Below are 27,189 nucleotides of genomic sequence, written 5' to 3' on the forward strand. Positions count from 1 at the left end.
CTAAAGTCATCTTACCACCGTCATGTGCCATTAATTTTCCCTTAGAGCTTTAATTCTCTTTGTGCAGCTGAATTTTTACATTTTATTTATTAGTCACAAGTAAGGCTTACATTAGCACTGTAATGAAGTTACTGTGAAATTTGTGCAAAACTTGGAATTGCTTGTGGAGCCTGATGGTTCTTGATATAAAATGCCAAGAGATTTTTTTTAAAAGTACCAAAACTTTAAAATATTTTGTTGATTCTTCAGCTGCCGAGTCATTAATAATTTCAAGTTATAAGAATCTGGTTCTAATAATCAATCCAGTTTGGCTGATGATTCAGTGTTAAACATGTCATCTTTATGTCTCTGTGGCCATTTTACCTGAGAAGGTTCCAGGTTTGGCCTGGTGTTAGATGGAGTTAACTAATCTTAGCTGGGGTGATGGTAGAGGGTGTGACACTGCACTCCGGAGTTAAGCATAAAAATCTTTACCTGGGGTTCCAGCTGCCTGCTTTGGATGTCATTGAGTTTAGAATTGAGCCAGGATGGGATGGCCCCTGTGTCAGAACTTTCTGCTGGCATCCACAATCCCAATTCTCCGATGAAGAAATGATAAGGTTCTGAAAGATGGAGGATATCTCGCAGGTATGGAATCATGTCTCAACAAGACATGGTGATCATTGCAATGTAGTTATCACAATGTTGGCTTAAGGAGCTCGCAGTGAACCATTATAGTTTCTCTATATCCTTCTAGTAATAATGATGAATTGAAAATTTCATAAGAGTCAAAGGATCTTGCAGCACAGAAGAGGAGGCCATTTAGCCCACTGTTTGCACTGGCTCTTCGAAAGAACTATCTTCTTGGTTCTATCACCTTGCTCTTTCCTTTCCATGTGTATATCCAGTTTTCTCTAATGAGCTGTTGTTTCATTTTTGAACAAGTAGGTTTTTGTTCAGTTTTGAGTTAACTTGAACACATTTTACTTGCAGGTTCCTTTCTCTGGTGGAGGAGGTGGAGGCGCTGGAGGTATCTTGCCTGCTCCAGCAGCTAATAGTGCACAACGCTATGAACATTACCATGCTATTCTTGACCAAATCCAACAACAGCAGAAAGAAAACATAAAAGTTTTTGAGGAGAAAGACATTAGATGGAAGATAGAGATGACACAACCTAAAGAGATTGTTTACAGGTATGTGTCCACCTCATTCATTGAAGCAAACACTGGAAGAAGTGTCAGGGTCTAAATGGTCCCTTTCTCAGACGAGGAAACAAACTGCGTAAATAGTAGCTTTGGCCAAAGTTCACTATTTTGCAGTGAAGTGGAAGCTAAACTTTTATGGGAAGTTTTAAATATATGGACCATTTTATAAACGGATAACTTTAATTTGTCTTTTGCCCTATTGCATCCTAGAAGCATCCATCAGTGATGTGTAGGTGAATGTCTTTGCACATATTGTCTTGCATTACATAGACAAGTGTGACAGCTGACCTTGCTCAAAGGAAACTACTTCAAACAGCAACAAATAGGTGATTATTTTGAAGAATATTGGTTGAAGGAGAAATGTTTGCCAGCAACCCCCACTACCAACATCCTATTGGGTTATTATTGATATGAATCTGAATTGGACCAAGCATATAAATGCTGTGGCCACCAGAGCAGGCCAGGCACTGGGAATTCTGCACTCCCTAAAGCCTGTCCGCCATCTACAAGGCACAAGACAGATGCATGATGGATTACTCTCCATTTGTCTGGATGAGTGCAGCTGCAACAACATTCCAGGACAATGCAACCTGCTTGAATGGCACCCCATCAACCACCAAAAACATTAATGAGTGGCAGCAGCGTGTACCATTTCCAAAATACACCGCAGTAACTTGCTAAGCCTCCTTCGACAGCAGCTTCCAAACCTGTAACTTTTCCATCCAGAAGGACAAGGGCAGCAGGTGCTTAGGAACACCACTTCCTGCAAGTTTTCCTGCAAGCCGTGCACCATCCCGACATGGAACTATATTGTCGTTTCCTCACTATCGCTGTGTCAGAGTCCTGAAACTCCCTCTCAAACAGCGCTGTTGATGTACTTACACCACATAGACTGCAGCAGTTCAAGAAGGCAGCTCTCAACCACCTGCACAAGAAAAGTTAGGAATGGGCAAGAAATGCTGGCCTAGCCAGCACTGCCCACAACCCATGGAATAAATTCACCAATGCTCCCTCAATTTATTTTTTTCCCTGGAATGCGATGGAGTCTTGAATGTTTACCTCGAAAAGACTATAGCAGGCAATTAGAACTTCAGGTTAATACGTATCTGAAGGGTGGCAACTCCTCCAGATTAGCCTTCCTGATGCATCACACACTTGTGTTGGCTTTGGGGAGTCAGGGGTGAGTTACTTAATGCAGAATTCTCAGCCTCAGACCTCTTCTTGTAACCACAGTGTTTATATGATTAGTCCAGTTCAGTTTCTGATCAATAGTAACCCCCAGAATGTTAATGGTGGGAGTTACCGGCCAACATTTCTTGGGTGTTTTTATTTCAGTCCTACACCTAATGTTTTCCCACAACTGCAAATTAAAGTCAAAGTTTATTTATTAGTTACAAGTAAGGCTTATAGTAACACTGCGGTGAAGTTTCTGTGAAATTTCCCTAGTTGCCACACTCTTTGAATAAGTGACCAATGATCTTTATTAGGCTCTAATTCCACCACCCTTTTGGCTCTTGTGTTCCAAATTTCAGCCACCCTCTCTGTGGGTGGAAAAGAAATCTCTCTTCTTATCTCCACTATATCTTTTGCCAGTTACTTTATCTTTCCATTCGCTGGTGACTGATTCCTTTGACAGAAGAAAGGGTTTCTCTCTACTTACTCTATGAAAGCCCCTTCATAATTTGGTATGTTTCTGCTAGATCGCTTGATTTTTGCTGCTGTAAGTAGAACAATTTTGTCTGGTTTTTACAGGGGGGTGCCAGGAGGTGGAGGCCCTGTGATCTCAAATGGACCAGGAGGTCCTCACCTGCCTGATGCTGAAGCTGTCAGAAGAGAAGTGAAGAGACTTGAAAATGTGGCCAAGCAAGCAAATTCCTACAGGTTGGTGTCTGAAAGAAGCTTTGTTTTTCCGCGTTATTCTTAGTACCTGCCCACTGCACTTTAACAAGGAGCATCTTAGGCATTTATTCCTTTGAACACAGATATCAGATGGTCACCATTGTCGATATCTTTCCTTTTTATTGGTGTTAAAACGGTGGAAGTCCATGTTTCTGTTTATACTACTCAAGGCGAAAGATGCTGATGCTGCCAAGCAGGACATTTCTATACTTCACTTTGCAGGTCCAATGTAATATAAACTACCTTGAACAGCATCCAAGCACAGATTATGAAGGCTTGTGATAACGTTACTGGAAAAAAGATTTATGTCTCTTTCATTGTTCTTTTTGTGTCAAATATCTCAAATATGCTTTGCACGCATTAAGTCAATTTGAATAGCAGTTGAAGTCAGCAAATGCAGAAGCCATTTCACATGGAGCAAGATTCCACAAACTGCAACGAAGCAAGTTAATCTGCAGTCAGTTTGAGGGGGAAATCTTGTCCATGGTACCAGAGCACTCCGTGTTATTCAAGTATTAACACACAATAGGCAGACAAGATCTCCATTTAATGTCTAACTTTAAGGATAGCACCTCCCACAGTGAGGAACAGTGCAAGGATGACGTCCCAGCTATTGTGCTTGATCTCGAGAGCAGGGCTTCAATCCTCAATCTTGTTCCAGGAGAATTGTCAAATCCTAAAGATAAAAGGGATGTTTGCTCAGAGTGGCTAATATTTGTAATGTTCTTGCTGACCTCTTGCTCCAAACGGGCATAGAATGTGTTGCACTCATTGGACAGGGATGCATTGATGCCACAGATTTTACAGGCTTTCCTCGTGTAGCCTGTTATGTCTTGCAGATCTTGCCATAGTTGGCGGTGTCCCATTTGGCTAGCCCGTACTGGTCCAGTACTGTCTTTTGGCATCTTTGATGAATTTCCGTAGATCATATGTGGCTTTCTTAAATAGGTCCGGCTCACCCGACTTGAATGCCTCAGACCTGGACTTCAGCAGGCGGTAACCCTGTTAACGCTTGCTTTTCAGTTGGGGAATAAAAATTCTTCCACACAATAATGAAGCTAGTTCCTGTAGTGGTATACTCATTCATTGGTTATTTTGGAAAAACAAGCTTGGTTTCCTAAATTGTAGAACTTTACTGGTGAAACTTATTCACTCCTACCAGGCTAGGTATAAGTTCAGCACCACAGATGTGCAGTTCAGGTAAATAGGCCATACTAAATTGGCCCTTAATGTCAGAGGGATTAGCAAGGTAAAAATGTGGGGTTACAGGGGTACGGATTCTACTAGTCTTGGCTTTCTATAAATGCAAATAAATTAACATCTTGTTATAAGCTTTTTTAAATCTTGCTATCTATTTTTGCAGGCAGCGAGGATATGCAGCTGCAGAAAGGGCAAAACAAGTGGAAGAATTTTGGCAGCGAAAGCGGGAAGCATTACAGAATAAAGCACGTGGTGAAGGACATTTGGTATGAAATTTTTAGTTCTGTTTTTTTCAGACTGTTGAGTACAGCACAGTGCAATGGCTTAATTGTATGATGTTGGTGTGTGCCACTGTTTTCATTAGCATCTTTGCAATTGCAGTTTTAATTCCTCAGCCAGGTGTGTAATCATGAGGAATTGTAGTCTTTTCTGGCTGGACTAACAATTAATATTTAGGGAGTATTAGACAGGCTGGCTTTAGTTCATGTCTCCAGGACTGGAAGGGATGCATCTTTGGTTGCTATTGGGAGTAAGTATGGAAATGGCAGCGGCACTAGCCGCAATAGTCTTAATGTTCCTTGCATAAAGGGTAGGGGAAGAATTGAGACTAGAAGACTGGAGGATTGCAAATCTTGCATGATCATCTAAAAATGGCTGTAAGATTCAATTTGGTAATGTCAGGCCAGTCAGTTTAACCTCAGTTGGATTCTTTTTATTCATTCATTAGATGTGGGCATTTTGGCTGGGCCAACATTATTGCCCAACCTTAATTTGCCCTTGCACTGAGTGGCTTGCTAGGCCATTTCAGAAATCGTTGAATGTTGCAGGGCACATTAGAAAGCGGTTCATAAAGCGGAGAGGATCTTGGGCTTCAAAATTGAGGACTTAGAGTATAAAAGCAAGGAAATTTCCTAAAACTGTGGTACATCCTTAATTAGAATATTGTGTATAGTTCTGAGCACCAAATTTTAAGACTGAAGTCAAGGCTTAACAAATACTGAAAAGATTTATCGGAATGGTTCCAGAGATGAGGGACTTAATTTACATGGATTGTTTGGAGAAACTCGGGGTTGTTCTCCCTTTTGATAAGTCAAGGTTGGAAAGAGATATGATGTGTCCAAAATCATGAGAGATCTGGACAGAGAGGACTGAGGAAAATGGCTTCCATTGGCAGAAGAACCAGAGAACACGAGGGAATTGAATGCTGTTTTAAAAACAGAATCCTGGTGGGTGGAATTAAGGTTAAGAAAAACCGCCTCCGAGTTCAAGAGACAGCAGCAAGAATCAAATGTTGTGAGGATCCAGACCTCAGAGGTAAATCAAAAGGTTGGTGACATCCTAGTACAGCCTGTGAAGCAGTAGTGTCCTGGTGGCGTGGCTGGGTATCTGAGAGATTGTGTGTAAGCTTCAATGCATGTGATAATCCAAGGGAGTGGAGCATTAAAAGAGAGATTGAAATCCTGGAAGTGGATCCTTGGTGAGGGCATCCAAGAGAAAGCATTGTTTAGGAGAATATTCTCAGTCATTCTTTTTAAGAGTAGAGTTTGAAAATGCTCATGTGCCAGTCAGAGTTCCAGTGAGACTAGTTGACTGTGTGACAAGCATCTGGGGGGAATTTGATGAGAAATCCACAGGAGCTATATTGGATGGCATTTGCCACTCAGTTTCAGAGCGCGGTGTGTCTGATCACATTTTTGCCGATTTGGTTATTATGGACTGTGTACTTTCCAAGAATATTAGGTTTTAAGATATTTTGTAACTTGCGTAATCCTTCTGGACCTGTGATACTTGTAAATGTGTAGTGAGAGTGAGAAATTAATGGATCATCTTTTCTTAGTTAATAAGTGTTTTATTCCTTGTTTTATGAATTTGCAGCCCCGTGACTCTGTTCATCCACGTTCCTAAACAAAAAGAAGAGCTACGCTCTGCTGAACCGTTCTGGGGTCTGACTGTCCAGTAGCAGCATCAACTGAGGTCATAACCGGAATGATCACACTTCTAGGGCTAGTCAATGGGCCTCCAAATATGAGGGAGAGGTAGAAAAGCAAAGCTTGACATGTAAGAAGTAACTGTGTAGTAAGAGGTCAAGTGGGCCCAACAGGTCAGAGGGTGATGCATACTTAGAGGCACAAGACAAGGCTTGTTTTAGTGCTTACTAAGTAAGAGGATGCTGACAAAATATCAGTAGAGGTAGTGGTTGTGATCAAAAATTAGGGTGGACTGGGAAAGTTGGTTATGCTTCGAGTTGATGAGACAAACTCAAGTGGACTCGCCACGTAAGCACAGTGACTACAAGAGCAGGTCAGAGGCTAGGGATACTGCAGTGAGTAACTCACCTTCTGACTCCTGAAAGCCTATCCACCATCTACAAGGCACAAGTCAGAAGTGTGATGGAATACTCTTCCCTTGCCTGGTTGGGTACGGCTCCAACAACACACCAGCTTCACTCCATCCAGGTCAAAGCAACCTGCTTGTTTGGCACCACGTCCACTCCCTCCACTACTGATGCTTGGCCGCAGCAGTGTGTACTATCTACAAGATGCACTGCAGCAGTTCACCAAAGATTCTCAGACAGCACTTTCCAAACCCACGACCACTTCCATCACGGCAGCAGATACACGGGGAACACCACCTGCAAGTTCCCCTCCAAGCCACTTACCATTTTGACTTAGAAATATATTGCCTTCATAGTCACTGGGTCAAAATCCTGGAATTCCCTCCCTAACGGCATTTTGGGTCAACCCACAGCATGTGGACTGCAGTGTTTCAAGAAGGCAGCTCATCAATGCTGGCCAGCTATGTCCTACAGGTGAATTTAAAAAGAGTGAGAGTGGGGCCAGGAGAAGGGCTTGCCATAATCTTCCAAACTTCCCAAGGAATAGGGGAGATGCTTGAAGACGGGAGAGTGGCAAATGTGATGCACTTACTGAAAAGAGAGTGCAAGGACCTTCCTGATAACTGCAGACCTGAATGTTTAATATCAGTGGTAGTTTAGGTTTTAGAAACAATAATCAGGATAAATATCAACAGCCACTTTGAGAAATTTGAATCGTAGAATCCCTACTGTGCGATGAAGGCTATTCAGCTCATCAATTTTGCACCAACTCTCCAAGAGAGCATCTTACCCAGGCCCTAACCCTGCAACTGGATGTATTTACCCCACTAATCCTGCCAGCTTATACGTCTGGGAGCAATTTTGCATGGTCATTATACCCAACCTGCACAGCACAGTGACACAGTGGTTAACATTGCTGCCTCACAGTGCCAGGGACCAGGATTCAATTCCAGCCTTGGGTCTCTGTCTGTGTGGAGTTTGCACGTTCTCCCCACGCCTGTGTGGGTTTCCTTCGGGTGCTCCAGTTTCCTCCCACTGTCCAAAGATGTGCAGGTTAGGTGGATTGGCCATGCTAAATTGCTCTTTAATATTGGGGATAAATATACGGGATTATGGGGTAGGGCCTGGGTGGGAATGTGGTCGGTGCAGACTCGATGGGCCAGAATGACCACCACCTGCACTGTAAGATTCTATGATCTTTGGACTGTGGGAGAAATCTGAGCATCCAGAGGAAACCCATGCAGACACGGAGAACGTGCAAACTCCACACCAACAGTGGCCCAAATTGATATCCAAACCCCGGAAAAGATTTTTTTTGGTTTGTGACCATCAAAATTGCACATACTCTTGTGGCTGGGATGTGATTTGTGTGGATCCTGATTGCAGAAGCAATTATTTAAAGCTCTCCATTGTCCAAAAAACAGTGTTGAACGGGGCTCTTTTCAGATCTTATTTTCACATAAAATCTTTTCACATCCCCCTGCCTGGTTTGGTATTAACAAGTCTGATATACTGTGAAATAAGATGGTTATTTGTGCATTCATCGTGTTCTATAATAACCCTTTGGCTAATTTTCAAGTGGTGTCTTGAATAGGTGAATGCTCTGTTAAAATAGGAAGCAGTGTGTCTCAGCATGCCTGATGGCATCTGAGAATAGAACCAACATTTTGAATCAGAACTCTGATGAAAGATCATGCAGACAGGGAACATAGTCTGTATTCGCTCCCCACGGATGCTATTAGATCTGCTGAGATTTTCCAGCATTTTCTGTTTTTGCTTCGGATTCCAGCATCCACAGTATTTTGCTTTTATTAGAGAGAGGAGAATATCATGTGAATGTATCGTGTCACGAACTGAAAGCTAGAGTTTTCTGTTTCCTATCTTGTAATCATGATTCTGTTTTTAAATGTTGGCATGTTTATGTTAAACATTTTATTCTTAGAGTTTTGCATGAAATAAACGAGATCATTTTGACTTCAATCATTTGAGAATTCCAAATAAATAATTGCATTAACTCTTTTTCGTAGCAATTATGAATTAAGAATCGTTTAAGAATTCCCCTCCATCCCAGAAGGTGACATTGTCAGCTTAATTATGTGACAAATAATTAAACTGATTGTGAAACTGACTGGTGTCTAACCTAATTTACAGATGAATTACTGAAGAAAACACTTCCTTCTGTGTAATGGAAGTGCTGTACCACATGGTTGCTATGTTGTATTTATGTCACAAGATTCCAGTGAATTTGTGAATATTGACAGTAGTTTAGGCAAATTGTATTTTTTCTGAATTGCAAGTTACAAAAAGACGAGTGGTAAAATACTTGAAATAAATTATAGAGGTATTGTTGTACATTCAATATTATTTTATAAAGCAAAGGCATCCTATTCTAACACTGGCAGAAATCTATATTGTTAGATAATAAGATAAAATTTAAATCAAAACCTTGTTTAAACATAGTACATAAATTACAATGTTGTAAAACACCAGCATTTTACAAACTGCTTTCTTTACAAACTGCGCCAGTTTTTGCAATTCATTCTTATTGTGCCCATTGTTGTAAGCTACTTTGACCATTGTTTAGTTGTATATGAGCCAGGTGATGTGTACTGTCATGTTATTGGTCTCCAGTCGCTAGCAGACCAGCGCATCATTATGAAGTGTTTCAAAAGATTAGTTATGGCATATATCGACTCTAGTCTCCCAGATTGCCTAGATCTACTACAATTCGCCTACTGCTGCAACAGTTCCACAACAGATACCATCTCCCTGGCCCATGCACTCAACCGTGGAACACCTAGATAACAAAGACACCATGTCAGACTCCTATTGATTGACAACAGCTCAGCCTCCAACACCATTATGTCAACAAAACTAATCTCCAAACTCTGTAGTCTGGGACATGACTCTTCCCTCTGCAATTGGATCCTCGACTGCAATCAGTAAGGATAGGCAATGATACCTGCTGTGCGATTATACTCAACCCCAGTGCCCCTTACAAAATTCCTCACACGCCTATGACTGTGGCCACATTACCCTCCCATTCCATTTTCAAATTTGCGGATGACACTACCGTAGTGGGTCAGATCTCAGACAATGATGAGACAGACTACAGGAATGAGGTAGAAAATCTGGTGAATTGGTACGACAATAATAATCTCCTTCAATGTCAACAAAACGAAGGAGGTAGTCATCAATTTCAGGAAATGTAGTGGAGGACGAGCCCCTGTCTACATCAACAGTGATGATATGGAAATGGTTAAGAGCTTCAAGTTTATAGGCATCCAGCTCGCCAACAAGCTGTCCTGTTTTCTTCCATGCTGAAGCTGTAGTTAAGAAAGTCCATCGATGCCTCTACTTTCTCAGGAGGCTTGGGAAATTCATCATGACAACTCTCAGCAATTTTTACAGATATACCATCGAAAGCATCTTTTCTGACCAAGACTGCAAGAAACTAGAAAAGTGCCAGTGAAGGATTTTGATTTGTCCTAGATGGTGTTGCGTTTCTTCAGTGTTGTTCCATCCAGACAATGGAGAGTTTCATCGCACTTCCTGACTTGTGCCTTGTAGATAGTGGACAGTTTTTGAGGACATAGGTGAGTTACTCATCACAGAATTCCCAGCCCCTGACCTGTCCTTTAAAGCTGCAGTATTTTTATAGCTGGTTGAGTTCAGCTTCTGGTCAATGATAACTCCCCAGGATGTTAATGATGGGAGATTTTATGCTATAATGTGGAATGTCAAAGAAAATACCTCCTTGATGTTCGCAAATCCATTCCAATTTGATTTAATTTATTGTCACGTGAACGTAGCCCAGCCCACCACGCCAACCAGCCTCCCATCCATTGACTCTGTCTATGCTTCCCGCTGCCTCGGAAAAGCAGCCAGCATAATCAAGGAGTCCATGCACCCCAGGCATTCTCTCTCCCACCTTCTTCCTTTGGGAAAAAGATACAAGAGTCTGAGATCCCATACCAACCGACTCAAGAACTGCTGCTTTCCTGCTGCTATCAGACTTTTGAATCAACTTACCATATATTTAAGCTGATTCTTTCTTTAGACCCTAGTGACTGTAACACAATATTCTACACCCTTTCCTTTCGTTCTCCCCTATGTACCCTATGAAGTGTGTTTTGTCTGTATAGCATGCAAGAAATAATACTTTTCACTATCCCAATACATATGACAATAAATCAAATCAAATTAGAATGAATTTACGAATTACGTATGTACCAAGAAGAGAATTATCCTTCTTTGACATTCCACAACATGAAATTAACATCCTGGGGAGTTACCATTGAACTCGACTAGTATAAATACTGCGGCTTTAAGGACAGGTCAGGGGCTGGGAATTCTGTGATGAGTAACTCATCTATCGCCTCAAAAACTGTCCACTATCTACAAGGCTCAGGTCAGAAGTTTGATGGAACTCTCCAATTGTCTGGATGGCAACACCGTCTAGGACAAAGCAGGGTCCTTAATTGGCACCCTGTGCACCACATTAAACAATCAGTTGGGTGACAGTACCATTGTCAAACAGATCTAGTAACTCAAAGCTGGACATCCTTGACATGGTGTGGGTTATCAGCAGCAGCGGAATTGTATACAACCACAGTGTGTAACTTCATGTCCCAACATATCCCCCACTCTTATCATTACAGTCAAGTTGGGGATCAACCCTGATTCAATAATGAGTGCAGGAGGTCTTCATGAGGTGTCAACCTGATGAAGCTACAACACAAAACAGCAAGCGACAGATAAAACTAAGTGATCCCACATTCAAGATCAGATGTAAGCTCTGCAGTATTGCCACGTCCAGTCATGAACAGTGATCAACAATTAAACAACTCACTGGAGGAGGAGACTCCACAAATACCCCAATCCTAAATAATGGAAAAGCTCACCATAGCTGTGCAGAAGACAGGAATGAAGCATTCGCAACCATCTTCAGCCAGAATTGCTGAATGAATCCTCCTCCAGAGACCCCGAGCTTCACAGCCAGAATTGCTGAATGAATCCTCCTCCAGAGGCCCTGAGCATCACAGATGGCAGTATTCAGCTAACTTGATTCACTGCATGTGAGATCAAGAAAAGGTTGAAAGCACTGGTTACTGTTACTACCATTGTGATGGATCCTGATAACGTTTCAGCAATAGTACTGCAGACTTGTGCTCCAGAAGTAGTTTTGCACCCTTGGATAAGCTGTTTCAGGACCGCTACAGCACTGACATCTACCAGGCAATGTGGAAGCCTTGCCTAGAAAACATAGGGCAGCTTCAGTCTGGCCAATTACCACCCCATCTGTCCACTCTTGATAATCAGCAAGGTGATGGAAATAGGTACCGACAGTGCTGTCAAGCGGCGCTTGTACAGAAACAACCTGCTCACTGGCATGCAGTGTAGAATCCACCAGGGCCATTTGGTTCCTGTCCTAATTGCTGAGCTTAGTTCAAATGTGGACAACAATGAGGTGCGAGTGACTTTTGAGTGTTGGCATTTTGAGTGTGGCATCAAGTAGCCCTAACCAAACTGGAATTCATGGGAATAAGGGATAAACTGGTGCAAACACTGTGGGCTGAATGGTCTCTGCCATAACTTTTCTCTGGTTCTATGGTTCTCAAAGTTCCCATTGGTTAGAGTCATGCTTAGCACAAAGGATGGTGGTTGGTAGTCAATCACCTCAGACCCCGGACATCACGAAGAGTTCTTCAAGCGAGTGCCCTAGGACCAGCCATCTTCAGCTGCTTCAGCAGTGACATTCCCTTCATTATAAGGTCAGAAATGTGGATGTTTGCTGATTGTGTAATGATCAATATATTTTTTGGCTCCTCAGGTGCTAAAGCAATCCACGCCCAAATGCTGCAAGACTTGGATAATTTCAGGCTTCAGCTAATGAATAGCAAATAACATTTATGCCACACAATTGCCAGGCAATGACCGTCTCCAGTGAGAGAATCCAGCCATCTCCCCATGATATTCAATTGCATTACCATTGCTGAATCCTCCACTGTCAACATCCTGGAGGTTACCGTTGACCAAAAACTGAACTGGATTAGCCTGGGTCCTGATGAACTTCATCTTGGGGTTGATGCATTGGTTTTAATTTTCCAAAACTCCATTGATTTGGGGAAAGTCCCATTAGTTTGGAAAATAGCAAATGTAGCTCTGTTATACAAAAGGCAGGGAGGCAAAGTGGGAAACTGCCTGCCAGTTAGCCTAACATCTGTCATTGGGAAAATGTTAGAAGCTTCCATTTAAGAAGTTATATCAGGGCACATGCATAAGCAATCAGGCAGACTCCACATGGTTTTATAAAAAGAAAATTGGGGTAGGCAGAATGCATATTTGAGGTTAGCATCAGATCGACCAAAATCTTCTTAAAAGGCAGAGCACAATGAATGGCCTACTTCTGCTCCTTGTTCGTATATAAATACCAATCAAAGGCTGGTAATCCTGTGGAGAGTAACTCACTCCTCATTCCCCAAAGCCTTTCCGCCATTTACAGTGTACAAGTCAGACGTGTTATGGAATACTTCCCACTTGGCTGGATGAGTTCAGCTCCAACAACAGTCAGGCTCAACAACCTTCTAGGACAAAGCAGCCTGCTTGATTTGCACTCCATCCACTACTCCCTCCATTGCTGACGCATGGCGACAGCACTGTGTCTACCATCTACAAGATGTATTGCAGCAACGAACAAAAGACTCCTTCAACAGAACTTTGCAAATCCATGATCTCTACCATCTAGAAGGACAAGGGCAGCAGATGCACGGAACACTGCCACCTGCAAATTTTCCTCAAAGCCACACACCATCCTGACTTGGAATTATATAAACATTCCTTTAATGTCTGCAGGCCAAAATCTTGAAACTCCCTCCCTAACAGCACTGAGGTGGACCAACACCGCATAGTCTGCAGCACTTCAAGAAGGCACTCTCCCGTCACCTTCATGAGGGCAGTTAAGGTGGTTCAGTGAAAATGCTGGCCTGCCCAGCGATTACAACATCCTGTAAAAGAAGCCTCTCCGCCTCCGAAGCACAGTGACAGCTGTGAGTACCATCTGCACGATACACACACTGCAACAACCCTGAAAGCTCTTTCAATAGCACCTTCTGAATCTGTGACCTCTGCCCCTCGAAGGGGAAAAGCAGCAAACAGATGGGAACACCACCACCAGCCAGTTCCCCTCCAAGCTGCTCACCATCCTGATTTTATACTGTAGGGCTGTTGTCCGTTCACTGCCACTGGGTCAAAATTCTGGAACTCCCTCCCTAACAGCACTGTGGACAGCAGCAGTTCAAGAAAGTGGCTCACCACCACCTTCCTGGAGCCAATTTGTGAAGGGCAACATATGTTGGTCTTGTCAACAATGCTTGCATCCTGTCAGTTACATTTTTTTTTAAAATCTAAAAGTGTGCCTATGGTAATTGTCACTTGAAGGTCAGCCTTACTGAGTGAGGATAAAAAGGTCTGAACAATCAGTCAACACCTCGCATGGGTAATCTCTCTAAGGGGAGCAGTTTTCCTAGTTAAAAAGCACGTAGCATGTACTGTGCGCCAGTTCTCAGCAGGCAGCTGATGTCAATAAAGCTTGCTTGTTCAGCTTAAAAAGCCTCCGGGACTACGTTTTCACACCATTCAATCTGATTCATGATTCCAGGCAGGACGGTTCTTTCTTAACTGATTTGTCCTATTTTAATTTTGTCAGCTTGGAGCCTGGAAATGGTTGTTTTGTATTGTTTTGCCTCATTGGAGGATGAATCCTAAATCTGAACACTAAGACCTGTATTTCTGTGTAGAGATCTCTGCCAATTAATGAGAGTGCTGATTTTCCATATGATCCTTGAGCATAGTGTTCACTTAAATGACACGTAGAGATTAAAAAAAACTTGAGTGCTCCCTGTGTGTACTGATCATACTGGTCAGTGCTAATATTTTTCCAATATCTGAAACTACAAATAAAATGACAATGGCACTGATTTGGATTTCAATGTTAATTATTCTGAAAATTAGCATTGCACACTTAGTGTATGTTCTGCCCTCACATCCACATGGCCAACTCCCATATGCATCTTTGGTCATCTAATTCTCATCCAATTTACTGTGGAAGACATTTACCTGGACGCATGGGACCAACAGACAACCCTTGGCTTTACTGTTACTCCTCCCCTTCCTGGCTTAGCTTTGTAATTGTTGCTATACTTTCCTCATGCTTGTCCATCATGAACCCATCCATATTCCAGTGTTTCCTCTGACTTCACATGAACAGTTTTGAATCTAGGATGTCTGCACCAGAAATATGCAGACCCTAAGCCTTCATTATGGGCATGTCACAGAGCGTGAGCTTGTTGTGTGATTGCTGACCTGTTTTGACTTGAGCTGGGCTTCAAACCCGTGTCTTACCCACAGGAAACCACATTTTCTCATCTCCAAAACTTTGCTCATTTCTGTCCTACCTAATTTCCAATGCCACTTTGGGCTGGATGTCTCAAAGGGCTTTGGGACCCCAATATCAGGACCAAATGGGGAACATGAGTCAACACACACTTGGTGGTACACTCTTCCAGCAGGTAACCTCTTAATTAGCCAGCCTAGGTGGTTCAGGGAGCACATGCCAACACCGATTGCAGTGTAGGATGTGACAGTGGTAAGGAAATCTCATCTAAGAAGTAAGGCCAGACAGATACCGCTGTAAACCCAGAGCTAATACTGAATTGGTCGAAGGTTTAATTGTACAGTGTCTAAGGAGCTGTGTACATCTGTGACCATCATGGTGGTACAATTACATCAAGCACTAGAGGCAGCACAGGAAATGGAAAGCTTAACTGCTGCTTAATATGAGACGTTTTAAGGTATGAGAAAGGTTCAAGATCTGAAATTGTCTGCTCTGGAGAGAAGTAGGTTTAGGGTTGGCACTAGGGATTCAGGAGGAAATAGATACATTAAATCCTCAATACATTCAAGACTGCACCAAACTCCCAAATTGGAGGACATTGTGTACTTATGCATGTCTGGGTGAGAGTTCAGATTTAATTACATTTCCACAGGTCAACATGTGAAAATAATTCCTCAGACATAATCAGAAATATTAGAAGGTACAATTGGGGAGATGTTGAGGGAGTGAAAGGTTGAGAGGAATTTACTCTTGGGACTGGCAGAATGGACTACAGATTCCTGCTGCAAATATTTCCTCTGCAGATTTCCCCTGGAGATTGTAACACTGGTTAAGAGGAAGAGAGAGTTGTATGAAATATACAAGCAGCAAGGAACAGATCAGATGCTCGAGGAGTATAAAAAGTTCAAGAAGCTACTTAAGAGGGAAATCAGGAGGGCTAAAAGAAGACATGAGGTTGCTTTGGCAGGCAGAGTGAAGGAAAATCCAAAGAGCTTCTATAGGTATGTTAGGAGCAAAAGGATAGTGAGGGATAAAATTGGTCCTCTTGAAGACCAGAGTTAGTAGACTGTATGGAACCAAAAGAGATGGGGGAGATACTAAATAGTTTTTTTTTGCATCCGTATTTACTGAGGAAACGGACATGGAGGCTACGGAAATAGGGCAAATAGGTAGGGAGGTCATGGAACCTTTACAGATTAAAAAGTGGTGCTGGCTGTCTTGAGGCAAATCAGAGTGGATAAATCCCCAGAACCGGACAGGATATTCCCACGGACCTTGAGGGAGGCTAGTAGTGAACTTGCAGGGGCCCTAGCAGACATATTTAAAATGTTAGTATGCACGGGGGAGGTGCCGGATGATTGGAAGGTGGCTCATGTTGTTACGTTGTTTAAAAATAGGTTCCAAAAGAAATCCGGGAAATTGTAGGCCAGTAAGTTTGATGTTGCTGGTGGACAAGTTATTGGAAGGTGTGATAAGGGATAGGATCTACAAATATTTGGATAGACAGGGACTTACTAGGGAAAGTCAACATGGCTTTGCATGGTAGGTTATGTTTGACCAATCTATTAGAGTTTTTCGAGGAGGTTACCAGGAAAGCAGATGAAGGAAATGCGGTGGATGTTGTCTACCTGGATTTTAGCAAGGCCTTTGACAAGGTCCCTCATGGGAGATTAGTTAGGAAGGTTCAGTTGCTAGGTATACACGGGGAGGTAGTAAATTGGATAAGAGACTGGCACAATGGAAGAAGCCAGAGAGTCATTGCGGAGGATTGCTTCTCTGAGTAGAGGTCTGTGACTAGTGGTGTGCTGCAGGGATCGGTGTTGGGTCCGTTGTTTGTCATCTGTATCAATGATCTGGATGGTAATGTGATAAATTGGATCAGCAAATTTGCTGATGATACAAAGATTGGAGGTGTAGTGGACAGTGAGGAAGGTTTTCAAAGCTTGCAGAGGGATTTGGACCAACTTGAAAAATGGCAAATTGAATTTAACGCAGACAAGTGTGAGGTATTGCACTTTGGAAGGACAAACCAAAGTAGAATGTACAGAGTAAATGGTTAGGACTCTGAAGAGGGCAGTTGAGCAGAGGGACCTGGGAATACAGGTACAGAAATCCCTAAAAGTGACATCACAGGATAGAGTCGTAAAGAGTGCTTTTGGTAAGTTGGCCTTTATAAATCGGAGTATCGAGTATAAAAGTTGGAGTGTTATGGTACGGTTATATAAGGCATTGGTGAGGCCGAATTTAGAGTATTTCGTACAGTTTTGGTCACCTAGTTACAGGAAGGATGTAAATAAGGTTGAAAGAGTGCAGAAGGTTCACAAGGATGTTGCCAGGACTTAAGAAGCTGAGTTACAGAGAAAGGTTGAATAGGTTAGGAGCATAGAAGAATGAGGGGAGATTTGATAGAGGTGTTTAAGATTTTGATGGGTATAGATAGAGTGAATGCAAGCAGGCTTTTTCCACTGAGGCTAGGGGAGAAAAAAACCAGAGGGCATGGGTTAAGGGTGAAAGGAGAAAAGTTTTTAAAGGGAATATTAGTGGGGGCTTCTTCACACAGAGAGTGGTGGGAGTGTGGAATGAGCTGCTGGATAAAGTGGCAAATGCGGGGTCACTTTTAAGAAAAACTTGGAAGGGTTCATGGATGAGAGGGATGTGGAGAGATATGGTCCAAGTGCAGATCAGTGGGACTAGGCAAAAAATGGTTCGGCACAGACAAGAAGGGCCAAAAGGCCTGTTTCTGAGCTGTAAATTTTCTATGGTTCTATGCACTTGTTCCTGGAATACCTTTTCAAATATTTGCATTAGTTAAATGTGATCCTTTAAAAAAGTAGCTTGTTAACATTGGTATCCTAAATTCAAAGTTTTCTGATTAATTAACAGTTCATTTGTAACTCAAATTTAAGTCTAACTTAGGATCAGGACATGTAGTTTGAGAGCCTATTTGAAACATTCTTTTACTGGTAACTAGACCTTTATTGCAGTTCGCAAAGCCCTAATTGATCCACTCTTTGTTAAGTTGGGTTTATTTGGGTGCAACAATTGCCTAGAAACTGGCAACTTGGATTCCTTTGCTTGAATAACCGTTCTAAAAGCTTGAACCCCATTAATGATTGGCAGGATTACTGATCATATTGTGGGATGTGAGGAGAAGGCTTTGTGACCAAACCCAATTCCATTTATGCTTAATGCCCTTCCTGCCCCCAGTCAAGCATATGGAACCTTTGTCTGTGGCACTCTAACCTATTCCAAAACTTTAGACTGCCACCCTGTATGCACAGACAGACCATAACAAAAGGTGCCAATTGTTAAATTTTGTTGACTGGTGCAAACTAAGGGATCAAGTTATTGCTGCATGACTCGCTGTAGCCTCCTTCTGCCCCAGTTCTTTTCAGTGCAGACTGGGGATTGAATTGTGGCTCTCCTTTGTCATGTTCTGCCCCTCTTGAGGGACATCAGGATGACCAAAGTTATGCGCTGTATGTGAAGGTGTGCAAGTGCCAAACTTCCAATGTTGCTCTTGATCTGGGGGCTATACATTCTATTTTTTTGGGTGGTATTTGCATTCCATATCAAGCACTGATGTAATACACCAAATCCAAGACTTTTGCATTTGATTCATTATGATCCACTCAAAGTGTGTCACCAAGCCCAGAATGTTGCACGTAGAAACCACTGTTCATACTAGCCCAATGCTAATCTTGCAGCTCGCTGGACAGCATGCAAGTACTCTGGGAAACCAATTTAGAGCATGGCACGTTGTGATCTGGATTTGTGCCTGCCTGTACAAAGTGGTGTTCGAACACTGAGGTGATTATGGACTGTTGTTGGCAGATCCTGTGGGTCTAAATTGTCAGTTGGTCAAATTGCTAAGTGTGGACAAATTGGATGTAACAAGGTGACAACCTTCTATGCCTTCAGGATAAACAACTGACTTGTCTCTGCTCAGAACCATTAAGTTTGGACACCCTTCATGTGCAAACTCATTGGGGTGAAAGATGATCTGCCACTTTAGATTTAATATCTTTGAAGCTAATTGAGGTCTCCTTTCAAGCTTAATATCCTGAGAAATAATAATTGTGCTGTTTTAGCATAGTCTTAAATACAAATAAAGTATCTCTTGAAAGCTGGAGCATCACGATTGAAGTAAAAATTAATTGAATGCTATTGGTTTCAAAATAAGTTTTTAACAAAGATTAATATCATTCTTAAAGAAGCAATGATATTGTTGAACTGCATTTTGGTATTTCATGATCACACACTATTGAATTTGTGTTTGGTGGGCACTCTATTTTTGTAAAAGCCCCGATTTCTTAAATTTAACTCATTGAATGGTAAACAGGGTATCCTGCAAAACCTGGCAGCTATCTATGGAGGCAGGCCCATTTCAACAGGAAGAGGAAAGTCCAGAAGCAAGGAGGAAGAGGTAGGAGGCCTGCATGTTTCTCGTCTTCGTAAAGCCAGTGGCATGTCTTTTTGGCCCATTTTGTCAACGTGTCTGCGTTTTGCACGTACAGTCCAACCATTGGAAGGAGCTCCCTGCTTCTCTTGTATGCCTGTCTTCTATGAACTAGATTGGGTATTTTAATCAGAAGAATGTTACCTGCATTGCAAGTGATCTATGTAAGTGGTTCAGGTGTACAGGGAAGTGGAAGGATCTCTCCATCTATTTCCCCTTTCAATTTTTTTATTGCTCCCTTTTGTTTTGAATAATGATGCTGGGCTTCCTGGTGAGCTGTCTTTGACGCGTTACTGATGACAATCAAATGCAATAACTAGGTACTGTCTGTCATTGCATACAATCTGTGTCAGAGATGCTGTTTTCCCTCCCACACAAGGAAATACTACCATTTTACCCTGGTGATCATGTGAACTAAAGTTTCTGAAGGCAAATAAGAAAGAAAGTTGTAGGTTCAAGAGCCACGTAGAAAGTTGAGTTTTGAATGTAAAATCTAAGACGATAAGTCCAGTGTAGTGGTGGGAATATAAATACGGTGAGAGCGGTTTTAGGAGGCTGGAAGGGAACTGCTGCCTCCAAACCATCCCTGCCATGTGGGGAAAAAAAAGCAAGAATGAATCTTTTCAATTTAACAGAACACTATTTTCTATCCTAACCTTGTTGCTCTCTTCAACATCCCCACAGTTGTTCTTTAACAATCGGATCTATTTTTATTAAACATAATCAGTGGGTGACATAGGCACGTTGACCCACAATGTCCCAATTTCCATTTCCACAATCAGATAGCTGATTTCCATTGGCAGCAGCAGTGCAAAAGTTGGAGTTGGCTTCTGCACTATTGGTTTAAGAGTGGAGAAATTTGGTCAGGATTCTCTGCATGATTGGTGTCCTTTGGGAATGCTGTTTGTGTTTGTTTAGATGTTGGGTCAGGATAAAATTAACTTAGCTTTAAAGGTTTTGCAGTCAATTAGCCTTCCACACACGCGCGCACACACATATACATATGTGCACACACACATGCATGGCAAATGACTACTTGTGAGTTACTTGATGGTTTCTGGCATCCACAAATTGAATTCCAGTGATAAATCAGTGCTTTCATAGGGAATTATAGGAAACAAATTATTGGTTGTAGCTTCGATTTTGGGAAGTTACAATGAGAAATCATTATATGACTGCTGATGTGCATCTGCATGTGCAGTTAAACATGTTGGTTGTAGTTCAGTGATGATCTTGTCAAATAAAGTTGTAGGTTCAGAGGCCACTTAGATGAGCTTTGAGTATAAAACTTAAGATGACAAATCCATTGCAGTATTGAGGGGATGCTTCAGTATATCAGAGGTGTCGTCTTTTGGGTGAAATGTCAAGCTGAATTCCTGCCTGCCTTCTCAGGTGGACATAAAAGATCTATACCAATACGCGGAAGATTATTTACTCAGTGTCCTGGCCAACTCAGTGGACATCTCTTGGTCACTATCTCGTTGCTGTTTGAGAGACCTTGCTGTTTCCAAATTGTGCCCAAAGAGGGGCACAGTGGTTAGCACTGCTGCGTTACAGTGCCAGGAACCCAATTCAATTCCAGTTCTCCCATGTCTGCGTGTGTTTCCTCAGGGTGCTTGGGTTTCCTCCCGTCGTCCAAAGATATGCAGGTTAGGTAGATTGGCCAAGCCAAATTGCACCTTAGTGGCCAAAGATGTGTAGGTTAGGGGGATTAGTGAGATAAATGTTTCAGGTACGAGGATAGGAGTGTGCCTGGGGTAAGATGCTCTGTTGGAGAGTAGATACACTCAATGGGCCAAATGACCAGTGTAAGGATTCTATGAAATCTGAATTTCCCTATGTACTTTACCAGCTGTGAAGTACTTTGAACATGCTGAGATTGTGAAAGTGCAGTGTCAATGCAAATTCATTCATTCATTCTTTATAAACTAACATGAGGCAATGGGTGGAGCATTGTGCGCTTGCAGGAAGTGCCACTGTTTGATTCTGTCCCTCTCTACTTAGTAGTCTTAATTCAATGTTGTAGGAAGGTATCAAACTCAACCTTCATGTTTTCTCTATCAATAAAGATAGAATCAAATTAGGGCTTCCTGATATTGCCACTCTAATGTGCATTATGGCAACTAAATAGTGAATCCATTGATAACAGCCCCATCCATCCTGGCCTTTTGTAGAGGGCAAAGGAATGACCCTACAGGTGGATTAGTGAGTAGACAAAATGAACTGATAGAGTGGGTGGAAAGCAGCAGCTTCCCCATACCAATACAATCTTCAATTTACAATGTTACCACATTCCTTTGAGTAGAAATGATTCCGGTTATTGAAATTGCATGCACATAACATTGCACTGCAGTTTAGTGCATGACACAGAAATTTGATGTATCAATAGCTACTATTCACAAAATAATTGTAATCCTTATTGATTGAAAATTTCATGAACCTAAGTGAGGAAGTATCTTTTCTCAGACCTAAAGTCTCTTGAGACTGATTCTGAGTTCAAGACTCTTGAGCAAGGAAAATTTGTGCATCCACCCTGTAGACCACAAGACATTGGAGCAGAAGTAGGCTATTTGGCCCATCGACTCTGCTCTGCCAATCAATGAGATTGTGATTGATCTGATGTGATAATCCTCAAATCCACTTTTCCATTTTATCCCCCTAACCCTGATCCCCTTATTAAAAATCTGCCTATCTGAGCCTTGGACATTCTTAATCACTCAGCCTCCACATTCCTCTGTGCTAAAGAATTCCAGATTCACTACCCTCTGAGAGAAGAAACTCTGTCTCATCTCTATCTTAGATGGGTGACCCCTTACACTGAGATTATGCTCTCTGGTCCTGGACTTTGCCACAAGGAGAACATAAGAAATAGGAGCAGGAGTAGGCCATCTAGCCCTTCGAGCCTGCTCCGCCATTCAATAAGATCATGGCTGATCTGAAGTGGATCAGTTCCACTTTCCCGCTTTCTCCCCATAACCCTTAATTCCCTTGTCTATCAGAAACCTATCTACCGGTGACTTAAATATATTCAGTGAGGTAGCCTCCACCACTTCAATGGGCAGAGAATTCCAGAGATTCACCACCCTTTGAGTGAAGAAGTTCCTCCTCAACTCCAATCTAAACGGCAGCCCCCTTATCTTGAGACTGTGCCCTCTAGTCCTGCTATCCTTTCTAAGTGATCTCTCAGCATCTTCTGTACTAGAAGTCTCACAATCTCTCAGCATCTACCCTATCAAACTCCCTGCGAGTCCTATATACCAATAAGGTTACCTCTCATTCTAAACTGATGTGAGTACAGGCCCGACCTACTCAACCCCTCCTCATAAGACAATCCTCCTGTACCTGGGATCAACCCAATGAACTTTCTCTAGACGGCCTCCAATGATAATATATCTTTCCTTATGTAAGGGAACCTGTTCACAGTATTCCAGGTGTGGTATAAATAGTGCCTTGTACAGTTCCAACAAGGCTTCCCTATTGTTATACTCCATTCCTTCCGAAATGAAGGTCAACATTCCGTTTGGAATTTGGGGCAGCACGGTGGTACAGTGGTTAGCACTGCTGTCTCACAGCTCCAAGGGCCTGGATTCGATTCCCTGCTTGGGTCGCTGACTGTGTGAAAAATGCACATTTCCCCATGTCCGTGTGGGTTTCCTCCCACAGCCCGAAGATGTGCGAGTTAGGTGCATTGGCCATGTGGATAAATATGTGGAGTTACGGGGATAGGGCCAAGGTGGGATTGTTGTTTGTGCAGACTTATAGTGCAGAAGACGGCCATTCAGCCTATTAGAATTCTATGATTTGTTTTACCTATTTCCTGCTGAACTTGCATGTTGACGTTTGTGATTTTATGCATGAGATTCCCCAAATCCCCTTGAGCTGCAGCCTTGTGCAGTCTTTCTGCATTTAACAAATATTCAGCTCCTTTATTCTTCCTACCAAAGTGGATAACTTCACATTTCCTGCGTTATATTCCGTCTATCACGTTTTTGTCCACTCACCTAACTTCTGTATCCCTTTGCAGACTCTGTCATCCTTACCACTTGCCTTCCTGTCTATTTTTGTATAATCCACAAACCTGACAATATTACATTCACTTCTCTCATCCAAGTCATTAATGCATATCCTAAATAATTAGGGTCCCCAACACTAATTCCTGTGGCACTCCATCGTTACAGGTTGCAATCCTGAAAATGCCCCTTTTATCCCAACTGTGTCTTCTATTAGGTTAGCCTTTCGTGCCCCTTAAGAGTATAGGTTTAGTCCACTCAATATTTCCCTGGAGATAATCATGTTACCTCAGGAATCAGTCCAGTTAACCTTTTTTGCACTTCTTTTCTAGCAAGTACATCCTTTCTTGGACAAGGTGATCAAACCAGTACTCATTCCTCGCAGTATGATCTCACTAAGTCCTTCTACAATTGCAGTAAGACTCTTTTACCAGTAGGTTAACTTTCTGTATGTTAGCAAGAGCACCAGGCTCCCTCACTTACAATAGTCAGAGATTCTGCCCCCCTGCTCTCAAGCCCATCCCCGAACAGAAAATACCTTTTTAATTCGTTTTTTTAAAGCCAGTGTGATCGCTAATTGTTTGCAATGCTGACTCATAGCACGAGGGGCCTGGGATCAATTCTGGCCTTGGGTGACTGCCTGTGGCATTTACATGTTCTCCCTGTGTCTGCAAGGGTTTCCTCTGGGTGCTCTGGTTTCTTCCCATTGTCCAATGATGTACAGGTTAGATGGGTTGACCATGCTAAATTGCCCCTAGTGTCCCAAGACGTGTAGGTTAGATGATTAGCCATGGGAAATATGTGGAGTTAGGAGGAGAGGGCCTGGGTAAGATGCTCAGTCAGAGTCACTGCCGACACAATGGCCTGAATGGCCTCCTTCTGCACTGTAGGGATTCTATGACTATTGTGGGGGGGATGCCAGGTGGGATGTAGTTTTAAATGTCAAGCAGCCCAACCCCACTAGTCCTCCTGTTTTTTAAACTTTAAAGTGGATAATTGAGGATATGTGAGGCTTGCTCCCCAACAAAAGGCAGTCAGGGATCAGATTATTGTCCCAAAGTGGCACCATGACATTTTAAGCAACAGAATTTAAATGTTAAATAAAGTGAAAGGGGAGGTCTGTCTGTGAGGCAGGGGCCCCTGGCCTCTCAGGGAAAGTGGTTGCTGAATATTGCTTTAAAAAAAGATTCGTGTTATAGAAAATTTCCATCTTCCACTCGTCAATATCATCACAAGAATGCCAAATGTAAAGGGAACAACTTCATGAGAAGAGAGTGCTGATTGGTTGCCAGGTATTTTCTGATTGAGGTATCTGCCATAGGCAATGCACCAGTTAATTGATGACTGACAATTAATTGCCAAATTGCTTAAACTCAGACCAGACAGGTTGAGTTGGGTCAGGGCATTTCCCTGAGAATGAACGAGAGCATTTCTGTCACCTGTTTTGTTTAATTGAAACAGGCGCGATGTGTGTGCATGTTCTTTTCCTTCTGCCTGTAAACAACAGAGCTCTGTTAGTTAATATATGTAACTTGTGTATGTGCACCACACTGTGTGCCCAATTGGTAATAAATTAGTTGTCAATGTAGTTCTTAGCAGACTCAAAGCACCATTTGCAAAACAATCGTAACGTGGAATCACATCTAATGTTGGACACTGAGTTTTGCAAGCATAGCTTGGTTCGTATGGTAGATACCTGGTCCGTTGCGAACAGCCGAAGGAACATGTTGTTTGATATGAACCGCCAGTCTTTGGGCCAATGTGCCTTGCATCACACAGGTTGTGAAATTTATATACCACTCATTTGCGGGATAGACAGAACAAACTTTTGGCTTGATGGCAGCATCCTGTTAGCGGTGAACACTACTTGTGTTTGCTACTGTATAGTTGCAGCATAAACAGCCAGCTTCACTTGTTGCTCAGATTTTTGAGATACCTTGCCTTTCCATTCTAATCTGCGGTAGACCAGATGGTTTTTAGGACTGAAAATGGCAGCCTTCAGCTCTTTCATGAGTTTGCGTGCTGTATACCACGCAATGATCTGATCAAGGTAAGCATCAACTTGCAGGGTGGTTTTGATGTGCCCTGTTTCAGCATCTGGCTTGCACAGTGAACAAATGGCTTGGGCCTTTGTTTTTTAATTAGGTTGCTGATAAGGCTAGTCTTGTAGTGCATGCAACAATAGGAATCCCAGTGTGTATATTGATCAGGGAAGGGAGGCTTGCAATAGACAATAGTAGAGAACACTATGGCACATGCTCATTTTGCACATGATGGAAAGGGAGTTCATTTGGTCCATTTGGAAGGTGAATTTGATGGAACCCATTAAGGTGTGTAAAGAAATTCTTCCATGCAGCTCCGGATTCAAACATAGCAAATGTATTGTCTGCATATCAAAAAAAATGCAAGGGGTGATAGGTTGGGGGTCATCCCATCGAAGATTCATTTGTCAAGGAACCCAAAAAAGATGTTTGGGAGGGCTGGACTTGGAGATGATTCCGTAACAACACCATCTATTTGGGCAAACATGGTGTTGTTAAAGTTGAACTAACTGTATGAGTAGCTGAATTCACAAGTTAATTGAATACTGATTGTCACAATGACTGTAGGTCCAGATCACCATATTGTGCTACAGAGAAAATGTCTATGGCTTCCTTGGGTGATACATTGGTGAATAGGCTAGCAATGTCAAATGAGCACATGGGCACACCATAGCTAATACTCAAATGCTGTATAGTCTTCGCAAATGTGAAGGAATCCTTCACTATGTGGAAAGTTTGCTCAAAACTGGTTGTTGCAGTTCTCCCAATCTTTTGGCCAATTCGTGTGCAAACTGGTTATACTGGGAACTCAGTTTTGTGTATCTTGGGCAGCCTATATGGACAGGGACGTAGTGAGTTGCAAGGACAAATTGGCAAATGTAATTGAGGAATGGCAATAATAGTGAAGTTGCATCCTATGAAAGAACAGACAAGTATTTCTAAGTGGCTCTTTTTCAGCATTCCTGATGGGCCCTGAGTACTCTCCTGAGACCCATCGAAGAAATATTTTATGTCCCACGTTCCGAAGCTCCACTCACCCCCACCACAAAGTCTCTAATTCCTTTTGCCAAAGCCGCTAGTGTTCCCAATAGAGTGATTGGCACGGCTGCCTCACAGCACCAGGGTGACTATGTGGAGTTTGCACATTCTCCCTGTGTCTGCACCTGTTTCCTCCCACAGTACAAAGATGTGCAGTTAAGATGGATTGACCATTTTAAAATTCCCTTAGTGTCCCATGATGTGTAGGTTAGAGGATTAGTGGGCCCGATATGTGGGATTATGGGGATGGGGCTAGGTAAGATGCTCTTGCGGAGAATCAGCGCAGACTTGATGGGCCAAATGGCTGCCTTCTGCACTGTAGGGATTCTGTGATTCTACCCTGATCACTTCAATTGATCCTTGACTGCTATCACTGGCACAGCAGAATCTCACTGCTGGTTAGGCTGTCCCTTTGGCTAGCTACCAGGCAGGGAGCTGGACCATAAGATATTCACTGGACTCTACCATGATGGGCTTCAAAGCCCCTAGCCTTGCAGGCTTCTTTTTTGGCCTTTCTGTTACTGTTGGCCCTGGTCTTTTTCTTGGGACAACTAGAGGTGCTATAATAGAGACTGTTGTATCAATGTTAGCATGTTAAGAGAACAAGTCTTAAAAAAAACAGTCCAC

At 42.5% G+C, this 27,189-nt stretch overlaps 1 protein-coding gene across 3 annotated transcripts in view; it reads left to right on the forward strand.

Moving 5' to 3' along the window:
* Nucleotides 1-27,189, forward strand: part of nek1 (NIMA-related kinase 1) — a 152,356-nt gene that overhangs the window by 60,221 nt on the left and 64,946 nt on the right. For 2 of the 3 annotated variants that reach the window (XM_080189482.1, XM_080189483.1), the window contains 4 exons: nucleotides 973-1,172; nucleotides 2,937-3,065; nucleotides 4,447-4,549; nucleotides 19,356-19,439. In XM_080189482.1, the coding sequence (XP_080045608.1) occupies nucleotides 973-1,172; nucleotides 2,937-3,065; nucleotides 4,447-4,549; nucleotides 19,356-19,439 (516 nt within the window). The remainder of the gene's footprint in view (nucleotides 1-972; nucleotides 1,173-2,936; nucleotides 3,066-4,446; nucleotides 4,550-19,355; nucleotides 19,440-27,189) is intronic. The other variant, XM_080189484.1, reaches the window with a different exon arrangement.

This window comes from Carcharhinus amblyrhynchos, chromosome 5, assembly GCF_965287045.1.
Source record: "Carcharhinus amblyrhynchos chromosome 5, sCarAmb.v2.hapA, whole genome shotgun sequence".
NCBI classification, from domain to species: domain Eukaryota; kingdom Metazoa; phylum Chordata; class Chondrichthyes; order Carcharhiniformes; family Carcharhinidae; genus Carcharhinus; species Carcharhinus amblyrhynchos.